We start from the raw sequence: 18,830 nt of genomic DNA, 5'->3' as shown, positions 1-18,830 counted from the left end.
TCCTTATGCCATAGTTTGTACATCTCAATTGTCAGTGGAAACCACATTTGTTTAAGCATGTCGGCCATATCAACTATGCTTTTTTTAAAGGCAGTAAATGAGGCTGAATGAACTGTAGCAGTGGTAAGGTGTTGGGACTGCAGTTGCGACTGCTTTATGTATGCCCTAATAGTTTGTGGTCACTGTTATAGTGCAATTAATGTATTATTTAGTGTTGCGTTGTTTTCTTTATGTTTGCCCCATCAAGATTTACATGCTAAAATCGCCACTGGAAATTACACCTCACTGAAATTGCAATTCCCCGCATTATCGCCACACATCAGGTGCCAATATGTTCATTCGCTGCGGGGCTCAAGGAGGCGGAGTTTTTAAGCCAGGTCACACCCCCTCCACTAGGACTTCATGGTACTCAGGGAAAAACCTGAGGAGTGCAAGAGCCGGTCAGTGCTGTCAGTGTACTGGTAAAATGAGCCAGATCGAGACGCGACTCCCTCTCAAACACTTAACAAGACGACATCTTCAACGCGTTTAATCTTGTATTGCGAGTTATCACAGCTGGCGAATTTCTAACCGTTTACTCGGCTACCTAACGTTGATCAATTGTTCCTTCTGTGCGTTGTGGCTGATTCTCTGTTGCGCTGGATCTGTCGTGTCAGAAGATGTGTGTGGAGAGCGATGGATGCGAGATAGAGGGCTGCAGCAGTTCTGACGAGGTGCACACTCTCTCGGGCAGCATGAGTCCTGGACTGAAATCCAACCCGGACCTCCATCCCTGCAAGCCCGGGCAGAAATTCCGAGCCGCGCTGCTCAGATGCCGGTCTCCGGCGGCTGCGGCTGGGATTCTCAGTTTTGGGAATGTGCTCAATTACATGGACAGATACACTGTGGCAGGTAAGAGGCCAACATTTATCTTTGTGTAAATGCAATTATCACATCCCAATGAGGGACCATCGCGCAAGTGTGGAATTAATGTTGTTTATTGTATGTTTTTCTTCTTCTTCTATACAGCCCATGTACAGTGAAATTAGAACACAGGCTACATTAGCCTACTTTGTGTAAACCCTGCTCTCTCCAATGAGAGCAATCGAACAATGACTCGATTGCCCACGCGCAGTGGGCAGTCGTGGCTATTCACTGTACAAAGAAGCAACAATGTAGTCTCCATATTCAATATTGGCTATTCTCACATAGATCGTTTATTGGCAGGATATGGTGAAAGGTGATTCAATCAAATATATCAGTTCCTTTTATTTGTGGGGTATCAGGCAGGAAAGAGCAGGGGCCTTGAGATATTGATTGGCACTGTCCTAAATAATCGCACATCGCCTTGTGACACTCAGGGAGGCTGCTGCCGTGCGGTTGCTACTGTTCAGAGGATTTGAAGCGCTTTGGAATTAGGGGGGAGAAAAGACCAAAAAGCATACCCGCTATAAGACCCAAAGCACCCATGCTAATTATTAATAGGGTTATAATTACAAGGTTGTGTATATCGAAATAGATAAATATACAAAGAGGTGCACATAGCCTACCGCGTTTCTGATATGCTCCCTCTCTCTCTGATGACCCTTCCAGAGGATGTCCATATGTTATGTCTCTGGCCCATTTAGTGTCTTTTAGTTGCACCAACAATACTGAAAAAAGGTCTTATCTATTGCGTAAAGAGCCCAAGATGGCATTTTCTCACACTGAAAGTGTTTTAAACTTTGCTGCATTTTAATCAAAGTTATGAAAAATGTGTGTGTTTATTCATCCACAACTGTCACATCAGATGTGGGGAAGAAAATACTCTTCCTTGGATATGTGAAGCACCCTCTCTCCTAGAGTGTTGCCTTCCCTATGCATATGATCATGATTTCCCTGCTGGCGTTTTCACAAGAGACCAATAATTTTGAAAAACACTTTTGAATAATTAACAAATCCTACTATGACACTTTAAAGTGTTCCAGATTTCTATGAAATATTACCTTCAAGTTTGTTACAATATGAATTAAATAAATGTACTTGCAAGAAATGTTAATTAAGGATGTTCAAAAGCAGCTTTGCTCTGTGCCCCTGCTTGGGGCACAAATATTTGATTTGACAGCTCAGTCAATGAGACGCACATACACTTGGATATTCAAATTAGCTACAACATGGAGCTACTGGGGCATCCTGCCCGAGCCCGGCTGCACCAAGTAAAATAGTATGGATGGATTCAGGATTTGGAAACGCACAATGAAACTACTAGGACACTATACTAGAACAGCAATAAATGCAGACTCATTTCTGTCCTTTGCTTTATCACTATATTCCTGATATTTTTGTTGTTAGCTACCTAACTTGCTAGTCGTGAAGCCACTTCTGCTACCTATATGAGTCAACAACAGCTAATTAGGTTTCCTCTTGACATATAACTTTTACCTACAAATAAGATTTAAAATAGACGGGAATGGTGAGATGGTTGGTGTGTGGAGGACCTGCTTTCTTGTTGGCTTGCCAGCAAGCTAAGTTAGTCACGATAGCTAACGTTAGCAAACTGCTTGTAAATTGCCAGCAGGCCAACTCTTACAAACCACGTCATTTGAGATAGAAGTGACTGGCGAGATACAGTAGTTGTTCCACTGGCTCTGTCCTTTTTGCTAACACCAGCTGTGGCTTGCTAGCTAGCTTGCTTGTGTGAAGTGAGTGCACACTTCCGAGCCTGTGTCTTCCCTATTCTCGAGAAAGATCCTTCTCCCCACCAGAGAATTTGGAAAAAAGGAAAAAGCTGCTGGACCAATCACAGGCCTGTCTTGGCCAAAGAGGATATCATGTTCCTTCCAAATTTCAAGCTTTTTTTATAAAAAAAAAAAATGTTTATACAGTTTGTTTCAAAAACAAGTTAGAGATGGGGTTTTATTGAGTGTTTTTTCTCTAATTTATGCTTTGGCCACAACTACAAGGAAAGTCAACAACATTAATTTGGTATGAGCAAGCCGGATATGAGAATTTAAAAATGAGATTTTCACTGGACAGTTACTTTAATCTAACCCTCCCTGCCTCTGGTTGGACCTACCACGTTTCCATAGAAACCACACTGCAGTTAACCAATACATTCCTTTGAGTGCTCAATTAAATTTGACGCATGATACACCTCCTTATAGTAAGTGCTGGAATGCTACTTTGTGAAAGGATGCATATTACAATGAGCTGTCCAAAAATAATGCAATACTGTGACTCATAAGTTATTCAGGTGTAAAAGAAGATATTAACATAAATCTTGGGATGATTATCAGGATGTCATTTTCAGTTTGCTAATGGCCTCGAAGTGTCTTATTCTCATTGTTTTCATCGGTGACTAATAGAACGTAATTAAAGTAATTAAAATGATCAAAATGAATGCGTCTCGTCACTGGCTCTCCAAAATCCCCAAATTTAAGGTACATTTTTTAACATCATTATAATATCAGATGAAGTCTGAAGAATCCATTATTTGTTGGGAGTTTAATTTGTAGGCTGATAGCATTTTTGGCACAGCTATCCTCTCCATCTTATTATGTTGCAGATGTTTCCACTGTACCTTTTCCGTGGACTATAGGAGCAGAGATGCCCCCCCCCCCCAATATAATCAATTATAGCAGATACAGTATAGCAGTGGCGTGTTAAATCACCATGTGGATTATTAGATTCATTTTGACACGTATATGCATTAGTAATGAGGCTGTGATGATATTATGTGTTGTTTGTCACTGCAGATTGCGCGGTGTGCAAATGTCGTCCTCATATTGCGCAAAATCAATCACTGGACCTGCGCATTCTATTCCATTATGGAAGTGAAGGAGATGCCAATAGAATTCAGCTTTACGCATCTCTTCCGAACCACGTGCAGGACTTTGTTGGTTTGTATGGAAGGGGCTAAACATACTGCAGCAGCACGCAGCAAGGAGAGCAGTCTGTTCATTGCGAGGAGGACATACAATAGTAGAGAGAGTGATATTGTGTAGCCTACTGTAGAGTAAAGTACTGCACTGACTAAATATATCATCCATATCATCTATTTTATAATATATTTAGATATTCATTTGCATAATATTTAGTGTGTTTTATATTCAAACACGTTCACATTTAGTAGCCCAGGTATTTCAGTTGACAACCAGTTCAGATAGAACAAAATGTACAGATGAAGGCTTATGCTTTACTGTGAACACGTGTCTTCAAAGTGTACCAGATGGAGGGAGATTGTCAGTAGGTAGGTGTGAGTATGTAGGGCTTCTGTCAAAGGATATATCATCAAATTCAGATTCACACCGAGGGGGGGGATCTCTTCTCAGTTGGGTTATTGTTTAAGAGGCAGTTCTGCCTTTGATTTTACGCTAGATAGATATCACCACTGCAGACGGAACAACAGAGGCGAGCTTCTGAATGATCTATTCTCAATGGGAGAGAGAGTTAGCCGAGGTAGCCTCTTCCTTCCCTGTGCCAAGAATGTGTCGATGTACAGTTGCATATCTAACCTCAGCATATGGAAGCACCATTCAAACACAATGCAGGTCGTTTGAAAATCCACATCCTTGTCAATCTTCTCTTAAGAGGTAAAACATAGTTCTAATACAATAACAATGGGAGTGAGTGAGCGGATCATCATAGCTGTTTTCTATTCACACCTCCCTCTCCTGCCCTTACAAAAAAAGGGCTAAATGCTTCAAAAAGCATGCTCAAAGCATCAATGTCACTTCAAACCAAATGTTAGAGCAACCCAAATACCATAACAAGTTGCACATATATAATATTGGAGGAAATTATAGGAATAACTATTTGGGGGGGGGGGGGGGGGGTACACACCAATTCAGCACTATGTGTACATTCAGAGAGTAGCTGGTATCTATACTACAGTTCTACCAAGTATTCATACCACTGACAGACTTTTATGTTTTGACTGCAACTAAGCATATATGTAAGATAATTTAGATTTTGTACATGATCATACCTAGTTATAACCAGTCATAACCATTGGCAAGTACATAAGGGGCTCCATCTCTGCAGGTGCACTGTGTATCTGGGCAAAATCACTGATACAAGTCCCCCTCCACCCTCTGGTGGTATGGATAGCTTGTTATTATGTCTCCAGAGAAGAGAAACCTTGATTTAAATAAAGGCCTTATTCATCTATTTACTATGGGTGGGATTAGGTGTTTTTGGTTGGGGTCAAATGAACCCAAAGTACATTTTGATACAGAAACACTAAACAATGATTTTGATTTTTTTAAGAACAAGTTGATTGACAAAGTCATGAAAATGGAAAATCATTGAATAAACCACCTTTGGGCTAGGATAGCAAATATGCCTCTGGGGTCAAAATGACCCCAAGTTGGTAGTGTATGAGGTTTAAAGGAAAGATTCACCTATTTTGAATGAATTGTTTTTATGCCTCTCTAAACTATGTTTTATCGATTCCCGCGGTCATTTCACGTTTTCATGTGTATCTGATCTATTCGCCATTCAAGCAGGCAGATATACGGCTGGCAGGATGTTATTTTTATTTTTAATTTCACCTTTATTTAACCAGGTAGGCTAGTTGAGAACAAGTTCTCATTTGCAACTGCGACCTGGCCAAGATAAAGCAAAGCAGTTCGACACATACAACAACACACAGTTACACATGGAATAAACAAACATACAATCAATAATACAGTAGAAAAGTCTATATACAGCATGTGCAAATGAAGTAGGATAAGGGAGGTAAGGCAATAAATAGGCCATGGTGGCGAAGTAATTACAATATAGTAATTAATCACTGGAATGGTAGAATGTGCAGAAGATGAATGTGCAAGTAGAGATACTGGGGTGCAAAGGAGCAAGATAAATAAATACAGTATGGGGCTGAGGTAGATTGGATGGGCTATTTACAGATGAGCTATGTACAGGTGCAGTGATCTGTGAGCTGCACTGACAGCTGGTGCTGTCACTGCAGTTAAAGCTAGTGAGGGAGGTAAGAGTCTCCAGCTTTAGTGATTTTTGCAGTTCGTTCCAGTCATTGGCAGCAGAGAACTGGAATGAGAGGCGGCCAAAGGAAGAATTGGCTTTGGGGGTGACCAGTGAGATATACCTGCTGGAGCGCGTGTTACGGGTGGGTGCTGCTATGGTGACCAGTGAGCTGAGATAAGGCGGGGCTTTACCCAGCAGAGACTTGTAGATGACCTGGAGCCCGTGGGTTTGTCGACGAGTATGAAGCGAGGGCGAGCCAACGAGAGCGTTCAGGTTGCAGTGGTGGGTGGTATATGGGGCTTTGGTGACAAAACGGATGGCACTGTGATAGACTGCATCCAATTTGTTGAGTAGAGTGTTGGAGGCTATTTTGTAAATGACATCGCCGAAGTCGAGGGTTTTGCATTAAGTGACGCAAAACTTTCTTTAACCTCACAATGTCCATTTGTTTTTACATCGCATTGTTGAATCAGTTTACATTAATTCCAGCAAACACATTCACACATTTTCAAAAACATTATTTAAATCCCTTTTTAGTCCTGTGTATTACATGTAGCATAAACCAATGGACAGAAGCTAAAAATAGCTAGCTAGGACGAAATGGAAGGCTAGATATCGCTAATCACTAAGCTAGCTAGCAGTTAGCGTGCGGCCATTGGATAAACATTTCATAAAAAGTAACCTTCTAAACCATTAGCGTGGTCCATATGTACATATGCAAATACACTCAATATGAGCCTTCGTTTGTAAAAAAAAATGTGAACCTGCAATTCCACATGTGAAATTGACATTTTGAGATGTGGAGTTTTCTCACATGTGCACAACTGCACATGTGATTTTCATGACAAACACTTGATTAGTGGACTGGAAAACATCTCAATTTGGCTTTTGTGACTCCGCTCCTTCCTCCATCATGTGCATCCGGTCGTTGCGCTTTCAGTGCTGTAGAGAACATAATGATTGGCGAGGTGAATATCAAACTATTTAATTTTCTTCCCAGACACTACAGTATATTGTAGATGAATACTGGGGGAGGCACTTCTAGTGCCGTGACAGGAGCAGAAGAGAGATGGAGAGAGATGGATAGAGGGAGGGAAGGAAGGAAGGAGAAGAGAGAGAGAAAAAGAGATGGAAGAGATGGAGGGAAGGGGCTGCAGGTGGATTTCAGCACTAACCAACCCTTGTTGGTTGGGAAGCTGCATCGGTGAGTGCAGCATGTGGTGCAGAGGGGGTCTCCTCTCCATTGAGTGCATGTGCTGCAGAGGGAGAGGGGTTCCCTTCACTGCACCTGACCACTGCCTGATGCATTATGCATGTGCAGCATGTGCACGAGACCCTCGGAGAGAGAGAGGCAGGGAGAAGAGGGTGAGCAAGGAGGGAAGCAGGGGAGCAGGACGCAGTGACCTGGCTTGACTGATTTACTGAACACAACAGAAACGTATACTCTCTCCGCCTTTACCTAAAAGGACCGTCTCCAAAGTTCCTCTCCTCTCCTGCTGTGTTCTGACAGAGATGGTTGATGGTGTTAGAGTAATTAGTGTGTGCTGTACGTCTTCGGTGCTGGTAGTAAAGTGTTCAGGGGGAGAGGTACTGTGGTTAATGTTGTGTGGTTCACTCCTGACTGTATATGCCGCCACCCTCTCTCCACAGCATCTCTCGCTCTCTTTTGCCATTGTGTGACCAAGTAGGATGGATCCGTACAGAGGACACAACAGCCCTGGAAACGTCGACATGATGACCATTATTTTCCAGTCGCCCTCTTTCACTCCCTTCCTCTCACTTCCTCCACTCCCTTCCTTTTCCCTCCATCTATCCCTCCCTTAAATCCCCCTCTCCTCGTGTCAGGTGCCCATTGTACTGTATCCCACCCCATACATACACACACACACACTCGGGGTTTTCCCCTCATTTCAAGTGTGGCTGTGTGAGGGAGGGGCTGACTGCAGTATAGCGGTAGCTGAGTGGTGAGGTGTCAAAGGAGAGCGGACACAGAGCAGAATGCACGCTGCGTTTAGCCATAGCTTCCTCCTGCCTGCCCCTCCATCAAAAGGTCCTTGTGCTCCCAGCCATTACATTACTGTAGTGGGCTCTCTGTTGTTTTATCACTGCTGCATTGTCTCTCAGGCTGACGGAGGGCTGCCTGGCGCCTGCCACCCATCACATCGCCTGATTCTCCTCTTTCTGCATCAATGATCAGAAAATGACGGGCATACACACACACACACACACACACACACACACACACACACACACACACACACACACACACACACACACACACACACACACACACACATCATGTACAGTTTCAGTCAAAGTCACACGTATGTACAAAAACAAACACAGTAAGCCAACTGCTATTCATTATATACCTCTTGCCAACATGAACAGAAGAAAGAAAACTTCTGCTTTTGTTGATTGCTGTCGCCAGATGTTCTCTACTGGATTTGATTGAGTAATTTAACAAAGTCATGTCTTTTACTGCCAATATTCTTTATAGAAGCCGTTTCAACCCAATGTGGCCATTTAACAAGGACCGACAGCCCTGGAACAGCACAATTAGAACGAATGGAACTGTTAGGTTTTAAAAAGGAATTTCTAGATCTGAATACTACTGGTCCAGGTTTGCAATGAAAAGCGCATTTACATAGGCTTACTGAGCCGACAGAAAACAACATACCTTCTCATGGGAATTTTAGATGTCCCAGCCTCGTAAAATTAGATTCTAATTATAATAATAATATAAAACACTCTTAATACCCTGGAAAAACATTTGAGTCCACTGGAATCACCAAACCCATCCATCCAATCAATTCATATTTTCCATCCTTCAAATTTAGACCATGCAACATCAAAAAATCCTCCCTGAAATGTGTATGATATAAATATTTATTATATTATATATATATATGTTTATAATATCCGTTTCCCTCCGTTCTTGTTAATGCGCTGTAATTTCCCACTGCTCTGTGTTTAATTGAAACACATGCTGGGAACTAGAGCGAGTGCTGCGGAGCACACAGGGTTGTGTCCCAAATGACACTCTATCCCCTACATAGTGCACCCTACATATGGGCCCTGGTCAAAATGTATGCACTATATAGGGAATATGGTGCCATTTGGGACACAGTTATAATTTCTGTGACCTCCACTATTTGCTCTCCCGGCTGTCTGTAAGCAGACACGTTGGTCGGTTATGGTAATCTGTTTTGAGTCAGGCAGAGTGAGGAGCCAAAACCACGTGTGATGTAGAAATGCTCAAAGGCCCGGGCCTGCCATGTGTCTGCGGCTGCGTCTGAAAAATGTACTCGCCGTCAAATCCTTGCCTCCTACGTCCTTACTACCTCGATTCCTCTCAATGCAAATTGGAGGAGGAGGTCCGACGGAGGGACCTTGGAACCTTTCGTCCAATGAACTTTTGAAAGGATTTGACAGCTAGTAAAATGTTCAGACACACCCTGTCTCGCTGTGAGGTGGTGGAGAGGAGGAGGGTGCCAGCTGACCCTGCTGCCTTCTAGGCTGTGAGGCCTCAGCTGTTTTGGGAAGTTCTGGGTCGTCTATGTCTGTCTCTCAGCCGTAACTCAAACCCAGAGCGACGAGCAACACCGCCCGCCTCGCTCTGGAGGCCCGTGACGGTTTGAGTGTTGTTGGGTAAAAACACAGCAGTCTGTGGTGTGTGTGTGTGTGTGTGTGTGTGTGTGTGTGTGTGTGTGTGTGTGTGTGTGTGTGTGTGTGTGTGTGTGTGCATCCTTGACTGTGGTTGATTTCTTAGCCTGTGATTTGGTTGTTTCCTTCCTACTTTATTTACAGAAGGCTGTGAAGGGGCAGCAGCGCTGTATATTTGTAGAACATGAGTTTGAAATGAGCCCATAGGGCTCAGGTCAAAAGTAAGGCACTATAAGTAGGGCACTACAAAGGTAAAAGGGTTCCATTTGGGATGCAGGCTGTGGTTGATTGCTCTGTTCTGTAATTTAGAGTTAGTTGATTTGTGATCTACTTTGTGACACTGTCACGGAGTTATCATTCTGAATACAACAGTGTCCCAAATGGCACTCTATTCCCTACTACTTTAGTGCACTATCAAAAAAGAAGGGTACTACGTAGAGAATAGAGTGCCCTTTGGGACCTACCCCTTGAGAGTAAGAGCCAGATGAGTTACGATGGCCAGTCTCGGGTCACTCTGTACAGTCTGTCCAGAGTTTATGGGTCCTGATGGAGCCATTCTACTGTAGCACCAGACGTTTCTATGCCTCTTGGTTTTTAGGAGACTAGGATTTAGAGTGCTCTCTGAGAGTGTAGGACCCATTAAATTAGATTTAATTAGCCGTCGTCGCTCTCAACGCTCTCAGACCCAGAATCATAGCGGTGGTCTTTCCTCTATTCCCCTAGCAGACAGTCCAAGCTCCCCAGCAGATTATGATAAAGACTGGATTAGCTGTTTAGGGGAATATGGGGGTCCAGGAGGGGGAGGGGGGTCAGACGGCTGGGCTGCACTTAAACTTATTTGAAATATGTGTGTGTCACCCCCCAGTAGCCATTTAGATGCTCGGTCCTCACCCCAAACCCAGCCAGGTTGGAGGGGCCTTTGAACAGCCTAATCTGGGTTTCGGCAGATAGATTATTAGTGTTTTTCTCAAGGCATCGGGTTCTATTTAGTCTCAGTCAAACTGTTAATTAGGGGCCTGTGATGATGGGGGATAATCTAGCACCTTGAAGGACCCCCTGGAGACTTAAATAATGCCCCAGTCCAGTATCATCAGACTTGGCAGGAAGGCTGCAGGGGAGAGGGGTTGACTGGAGAGGAAGAGATTCAGATCAGGATGCACACACACACATACAGATTCATTTGGGCCAGTGCCGGGCCAGGGCTGGTCACCGGCACCTGTGATCCAAACGAGAGCCAGGGGGGCTGAGCCCCAGTACCTTACAAGTCTATGCACAAGAAATACTTTAAAACATTTTCACTGAAACATTTACAAAAGCTATTGGAAGAACTGTGCAGATACAAACTTTGGTAATGGAATTATGGTAAAATCTCTCTCAGGTATTTATGCGACCATGTTTTCCAAAAACGGTTAAATATTTGCTCCGATTTGAAGGTGCTAAACATAGGATTTGTTATAATCTTTGCATTGTAATTTCAGAAAATGTCCATAATATATCTGCAGTAATAGTGGAATGACCCGTTAGTGTTGTGATTGGGTGTGATAGTCACCTATTGATTTCTCTCTCCGGAGCGGCATCTGTTGTCAAAATGGGAAAGCTGTTCTGAATTTGTGGCTGTGTTTTCTAGTGGAAATAGCTCTCATTTCCTGGTTGCAAAAATGTTACACTGTTCGCTCAATTTCAGATTATGTGAGAAAATAAGCACTGAATAGTGTAGGAAATCATTGTACCATCCAAGTCGGTGTGAAATATCTTTTCAATAACACAAAATATTGTTTTTACAGCTTTTTGAAGCAGGTGGACCAAAATCACTGTTTGAAGTTGGTGGACCAAAACCAAAAGTAACTTTCAGTTTTGGTCTGGCAGCTTCAAATACAGTATCTGTATTTCCCTACACTAAATTACAATGCAAACATTCTAAGAAATCATATGTGTAGCACCTTTAAGATTCAAAGATGTCTGCAGAAACAATGGGGTTTCAGCTATGACCTGGCACCTTGAGTTTGGAATCGATCTCTTTTGGTTATTGAACTACAGTAAGTGAAGTGGATTTACACCCTGTAACGGAATTACGGTGACGAAATTACATCATGGGTCCCTGATCTATACTAAACAGCAGTGTTGTGCTTCTACACCTGCGTTGCTTGCTGTTTGGGGTTTTAGGCTGCGTTTTTGTACAACACTTTGAGATATCAGCTGATGTAAGAAGGGCTATATAAATACATTTGATTTGATTTGTTGTAGTACTCGAGCACGGTCACGAGACCACATATTGAGTGTCTTGGTCTTGTCTCGGTGTTATGATACATTTTTACTCGGTCTTGACTCGGTTTCGGATAATGACTTGGTCTCCCATTCAGTCAGTGCATACAAACGCTTCGCCAGGCTAAATATCCACACTACTTTCATGACACATTTATTTCTTATCGCCTATTGAAACTTGGGCTTCCTACTTTACTGGTAACATTACTGTCCTTTACTTTCACTGGAAAAATATCGTCAAACTTTGTCGCACTCATCAGAATTTCCTTGTGGGGGAAATTGTTTCAAAGTTGCGCCCTCACTATTAGTAAAGGGGGCCCGGAGGAAGTTGTAACTTATTTGATCTTTTTATCTATTTATAGACCTGTTTGGGTTAGCTATAATGTGTAGAGTAGCTCTCTATTGCCCTCAGCATGTATTTTTTTCCACCATTCCGAATGTCTTAAGTATCCATACGTGAATGTTCTTCTGAAATATGAACACGGATCATTTTGAACTCGTTACGGGTGGCGATTTGACACAATTGCAATCGTGGTCTTGAACTGGACTCGCAATTTTCTGGTCTCGGTCTCGACTCGGTCTCGGAACCCCTCGGTCTTAACTCGGTCTCGCATATTGTACTGTACTCTACTGTGCTCTACTCACTGTACTGTCCTATACACATTTGTGAAATATGTCTATGATAGGTTCAGATTTGGACGTTAACACAAAGGCCAGGGTGGACTGACAAAATGTCAACTCCTTTTCAACGTCCGTGGACGTCCGGTTGTCAGTCAGTGCTCACTGGGTGAGGATGCTGGTTACAGTACATGTTCCAGAGGTCAGCATCAGTGGCTTGTAGGCTATGTGTGGAAGCCAGTTGATGCCAAATGTGTTTATGTTCATTAACGGTCAATTACCGTGAGACCGGCAGTTATTTGCTTGACAATCACCGGCTGACACAATTTTGTGACCGCCGCAGCCCTAGGAAGGACACGTGTATCTTTGTAGTGTATTGATACACCATCTAAAGTGTAATTAATACATTTCACCATGCTAAAAGGGATATGTAATGCATCCTTTTTTTAAATCTATCTACCAGTAGGTGCCTTGGTCTTTGTGGTTAAATCTGTGTTTGATATTCATTGCCCGACTGAGGGACTTTACAGGTAATAGTATGCGTGGGGTACAGAGATGATGTGGCCATTCAAAAATCATGTTCAACACTATTAGTGCACACAAGTGCAATTATAGATCCATGTCCAACTCTCCCATCTTCCCCACCCATCCCGGCTCGCCCCTGGTGTAGGGCCGCCTCACCTCTCAAATCTCAATTTTACCCTTGCACACACACGCAGGGTGGCATTTAGATGACTGTACGGTAATAATCCTCTTTAAGATAACCTGTTTATGACACTGTCTAATTGGTCTAAGAGAGGGCCAGCCATTGTGTGAGGGTGATCCACTCAGGGGAGTTGGGACAGCCACAGGGGACTGGGTGAGCCAGTCTGACAGGCTCTGCTTCTTCCTGCCTGTCCACCCCTGGAGTTGCTGGTTTGACCCCTGTGGCTGTGGCTGCTGGCTGGTTCTCAGTGGCTGGTCCTCACTGACCCAGCTGTCAGTAGAGACCTACAGTGGCCTGGGCTGTGGCAACATACTGTTACTGTACTGTAGGCCTACTGTATCTCTCGCTCGCTCTCTGTCTGTCTCTTCTCTCTATTCTCTCCCCTCTCTCTCTCTCTCAATTCAATGTCAATTTAAGGGGCTTTATTGGAATGGGAAACATGTTTACATTGCCAAAGCAAGTGAAATGGATAATAAACAAAAGTGAAATAAACAATAAAAAATGAACAGTAAACATTACACTCACAAATGTTCCAAAAGAATAAAGACATTTCAAATGTCATATGTCTATTTACAGTGTTGTAACGATGTGCAAATAGTTGAAGTACAAAAGGGGAAATAAATAAACATAAATATAGGTTGTGTTTACAATGGTGTTTGTTCTTCACTGGTTGCCCTTTTCTTGTGGCAACAGGTCACAAATCTTTCTGCTGTGATGGCACACCGTGATATTTCACCCAATAGATATGGGAGTTTATCAAAATTGGATTTGTTTTCAAATTCTTTGTAGGTCTGTGTAATCTGAGGGAAATATGTTTCTCTAATATGGTCATACATTTGGCAGGAGGTTAGGAAGTGCAGCTTTTGGGTCAGTTACAGTGGTCAGGTATTCTGCCACTGTGTACTGTCTGTTTAGGGCCAAATAGCGTTCTAGTTTGCTCTGGTTATTTGGAAATTCTTTCCAAATTTGTCAAGTAATTATCTTTTTGTTTTCTCATGATTTGGTTGGGTCTAATTGTGTTGCTGTCCTGGTGCTCTGTTTGTGTTTGTGAACAGAGCCCCAGGACCAGCTTGATTAGGGGGCTCTCCTCCAGGTTCATTTCTCTGTAGGTGATGGCTTTGTTGTGGAAGGTTTGGGAATCGCTTCCTTTTAGGTGGTTGTAGAATTTATCGTCTCTTTTCTGGATTTTGATAATTCGCGGTTATTCTGCTCTGCATGCATTATGTGTTTTACGTTGTACACGGAGGATCGTTTTGCAGAATTCTTCATGCAGTCTCAATTTGGTGTTTGTCCCATTTTGTGAAATATTGGTTGGTGAGCGGATCCCAGACCTCACAACCATAAAGGGCAATGGGTTCCATAACTAATTCAAGTATTTTTAGACAGATTCTAATTGTTATGTCGAATTTGATTTTCATTTGATGGCATCGAAGGCCTTTGTGGAAGTTACCTGTGGCGCTGATGTTTAGGCCGAGATATGTATAGTTTTTGTGTGTGCTCTAGGGCAACGGTGTCTAGATGGATCTTGTATTCGTGGTCCTGGCAACTGGACCTTTTTTGGAACACCATTATTTTTGTCCTAATGAGATTTACTGTCAGGGCCCAGGTCTAACAGAGTCTGTGCAGAAGATCTAGGTGCTGCTGTAGACCCTCCTTGGTTGGGGACATAAGCACCAGATCATCAGCAAACAGTAGACATTTGACTTACATCTGCTGCCGACTGATCTAGTGCCGTTACCAATTCGTTGATAAATATGTTGAAGAGGTTGGGGCTTAAGCTGCATCCCTGTCTCACCCCACAGCCCTGTGGAAAGAAATGTGTGTTTTTGCCTATTTTACACCCGCAATCTTGTTGTTTGTGTACATGGATTCTATTATGTCATTTGTTTTTCCCCCAACACCACTTTCCATCAATTTGTATAGCAGACCCTCATGCCAAATTGAATTGAAAGCTTTTTTGAAATCAACAAAGCATGAGAAGATTTTGCCTTTGTTTATGTTTGTTTTTTTGTCAATTAGGGTGTGCAGGGCTAATTTGGTAAAAAGCCAATTTGACATTTCCTCAGGACATTGTTTTCGCTGAGGAAATGTACGAGTCTGCTGTTAATGATAATGCAGAGGATTTTCCCAAGGTTGCTGTTGACGCATATCCCCCGGTAGTTATTGGGGTCAAATTTATCTCCACTTTTGTGGATTGGGGTGATCAGTCCTTCGTTCCAAATATTCGGAAAGATGCCAGAGCTGAGGATGATGTTAAAGAGTTTAAGTGTAGCCAATTGGAATTTGTGGTCTGTATATTTTATCATTTAATTTAGGATGCCATCAACGCTGCAGGCCTTTTTGGGTTGGAGGGTTTGTATTTTGTGCTGTAGTTCATTCAATGTAATTGGAGAATCCAGTGGGTTCTGGTAGTGTTTAATAGTTTATTTAAATATTTGTATTTGATCATGTATATGTTTTTGCTTTTTGTTCTTTGTTTTAGAGCCAAAGAGATTGGAGAAGTGGTTAACCATTACATATCCGTTTTGGATAGATAACTCTTCGTGTTGTCGTTTGTTTAGTTTTCCAATTATCCCAGAAGTGGTTACATTCTATGGATTCTTCAATTAAATTCAGCTGATTTCTGATGTGCTGCTCTTTTTTCCATTGTGTATTTCTCTATTGTTTTATTGTCAGTGGACTGACTGTGAACACTCTAAAATACTCTGGGTTGAGGTCAGTGATAAAGTAGTCTACAATACTACAGCCAAGAGATGAGCTAGAGGTCCTTCTACCATAGGAGTCCCCTCAAAGCCTACCGTTGACTATGTACATACCCAGCATCCAACAGAGCTACAGGAGTTTTTGTTGGTTATGTTGTCGTAGTTGTGTCTAGGGGGCATATGGGGGAGCGACTGCTGTCACCTCCAGGTAGGTGTTTGTCCCCATGTGTGCTGAGGGTGTCGGGTTCTCGTCCAGTTCTGGCATTTAGGTCGCCACAGACTAGTACATGTCCCTGAGCCTAGAAATGGTTGATCTTCCCCTCTAGGATGGAGAAGCTGTTATTGTTATGGGGTATGGGGATCCTATTGGGGGAATATAGGTAGCACACATGAGTTTATACTTTCTCTGTTGAGATAATTTCCTTATTAATTTCTAGCCCGATTATAAAATGTTCCTGTTTTGACTAATTTAATAAAGTGGGTTAGGTCTGCTCTATACCAAATTAGCATACCCCCCTGAGTCTCTTCCCTGTTTCACACCTGGTAGTTTGGTGGATGGGACTACCAGCTCTCTGTCAGCTAGAGGGCAACCATCTCCTTTATACCATGTTTCTTGTAGGATGACAATGTCTGTATTTCCAATTTCTTTGATGAAGTCTGGGTTCCTGCTCTTTAGGCCAAAAGCAGATGACCTCTGACCTTGTATATTCCGAGATGAGATCGTAAACCTTTGTGTTCCATAGTGTCTAGAGTTGTTTTTGTGTGGTTTAGGCCCGGACCATCACAGTAGGTGTGAGCAGAGCATGTTGAGCATCTGATACATACCTCTAAGGTCACAGGATGGGGCTTGGGCGGGTGTAATAGTGGGGGTTGGGCCTGTTGCTCTGCTCACAGCCTGGGCATATGTCCTGCTGTCATGTTGAGGTCCTTGCTGCAGGGGTGGGGGGCATGGGGTGGGCAGAAGGGGCATAGGTCTGATATGGGGGCCTATATGGGTCTGGCCAGGGTTTGCTTGGGGTGAACTTAGCTGGTTGGGGTAAGGCTGGTGACGCTGTGGTCTGGGTGTAGGTCCTCTTGTTGTGGATTCTCTCGGTGCAGGTCCTTCAGGGGGGAGGGGTCTTGCAGGTCTGGGCGAGACACCCTCCCAGACATTGCTGCGGGGTGTCCGTTGCTCTGTTACTCCTGTGTGTGTCCATCTCCATCTTAACATGGCCAAATGATCCACCATTTTAAAACTCCTCAGAGAGATTCCAAAGAGAACACATAACATGGTGTAGCTCTGTAGGTTCCTGTCAGTAGCACTACATTTAGATAGTCCAAATCCTAAGCACAGAAAAAGTAGATGGAACCACTTAACCATTTCAGTGCCATACCACTTAAAATGGAGGACGTTTTTTGTGAAATTTTCTCGTCTGAGGATCCTAATGTGTTATTTCAGATTTCCTCTATAGACAGTCACAGAGAACCCAAAGTGTCAACGTCTGGTATCTCTGAAGAAGCCTTGTACAAATTGGACGTCATGCTACTAAATTAAAGTTTAGGGGTAGGCCTCCCCGCCTCTGCCCGACTCCGCCACATCAGACTTGGCTGTTGTCTGTCATCTCCCTCCTGTCCTCCTCTCTCTCCTTCCCTCTCTTTTTATAGTGTTCACATTAAAGGCTCCCAAAACAACAACAGAAGCATTAAAGAGATGGAAAAAAGCTCTAGTAATTTTGTTTATAGACTTGTCTCTCTCTCTCTTTCTCTCTCTCTCTCTCTTTCTCTCTCCACAGTGTTTTTTTCCATCTGCTTGGGAGTGGCTCGGCTCTCAGAGTTGGTCTAAGAGTTAGAAAAGCCACACTGTACATCACCATTATATGGGATATAGTCTCTCGTGACAGACTATACTGTATGAAACACTATTTATACATTGGGTTAATCTAGCATTTCGTGCATAGGATTTGAGTGGAAAATATGTCTTAGTGGATATCCAAGGCACCTTTTTTTCACTGTAGACAATCAGATAGAAAGGCTGTACAGTAGACACAGTAGGCCTAGTTGTGTTTTGATAAAATGTTTGATTTCCTGCCAGAGCTCTTTTTCCCCCGAGTTGATTTTCCCTGGGTTCTGTTAAAGCCCACTTGCTAGCGTGCGATTCCCTTTGCGGAGGGAAAACAGTCTGTGTTCTTTAGGGCTCAGATTTAGCCGACGTCTGTAATAGTAAGCAGTGGAATTACCCACCGCCTCTTCCTCTGTCAGCCACCGAAGCTTTCATGTGGTCAAGTCCCCCCCATCACCCCTCACCCCTTGCTCCCTAAGTATGATCCGACCTCATGCCCTCTTGTTTTGGTCACAGAGGGGTGAGGGTTGACTCTGGGGGACATTGGTGTAATAATGGGTCTGTGTTATTTTAGCATTGACCTGGTATTTTGCATTCCTCACCACAACAATAGGCCAGTAGTATGTGGTGTAACATTCTAGTGTAGATATTTACAGTGCCTTTGGAAAGTATTCAGACCCCTTGACTTTTTCCACATTTTGTTAGGTTGCAGCCTTATTCTAAAATGTATTAAATAGTTTTTTTTCCGTCATCAATCTACACACAATACCCCATAATAACGAAGCAAAGACAGATTTTTTGAAATTTTAGCAAATGTATAAATGTTTTTATTAAAAGTAAAATGTACATAAGTATTCAGACCCTTTACTCAGTACTTTGTTGAAGCAGCTTTGGCAGCGATTACAGCTTCGAGTCTTCTTGGGTATGACGCTACAAGCTTGGTGCTCATGTATTTGTGGAGTTTCTCCCATTCTTCTCTGCAGATCCTCTCAAGCTCTGTCAGGTTGGAGCGTTGCTGCACAGCTATTTTCAGGTCTCCAATCTTATTTCTCATGGTCTAAGAGTCCTTTAGGTGCCTTTTGGCAAACTCTAAGCGGGTTGTCATGTGCCTTTT

At 43.0% G+C, this 18,830-nt stretch overlaps 1 protein-coding gene across 2 annotated transcripts in view; it reads left to right on the top strand.

Annotated features, from left to right (window-relative positions):
- The first annotated feature begins 396 nt into the window (after positions 1-396).
- Positions 397-18,830, top strand: part of spns2 (SPNS lysolipid transporter 2, sphingosine-1-phosphate) — a 146,530-nt gene continuing 128,096 nt past the window's right edge. The window contains exon 1 of one of the 2 annotated variants that reach the window (XM_071337385.1): positions 397-891. In XM_071337385.1, coding sequence (XP_071193486.1) covers positions 660-891 — 232 coding nt within the window. In that variant the 5' untranslated portion in view covers positions 397-659. Of the gene's footprint in view, positions 892-11,578; positions 11,646-18,830 lie in introns of those variants that run through there. The other variant, XM_071337386.1, reaches the window with a different exon arrangement.

The sequence above is a fragment of the Salvelinus alpinus genome, chromosome 13, assembly GCF_045679555.1.
Source record: "Salvelinus alpinus chromosome 13, SLU_Salpinus.1, whole genome shotgun sequence".
Lineage (NCBI taxonomy): Eukaryota > Metazoa > Chordata > Actinopteri > Salmoniformes > Salmonidae > Salvelinus > Salvelinus alpinus.
Note: the sequence above shows the minus strand (reverse complement) of the source record. Positions and strands in the feature narration are given on the sequence as shown.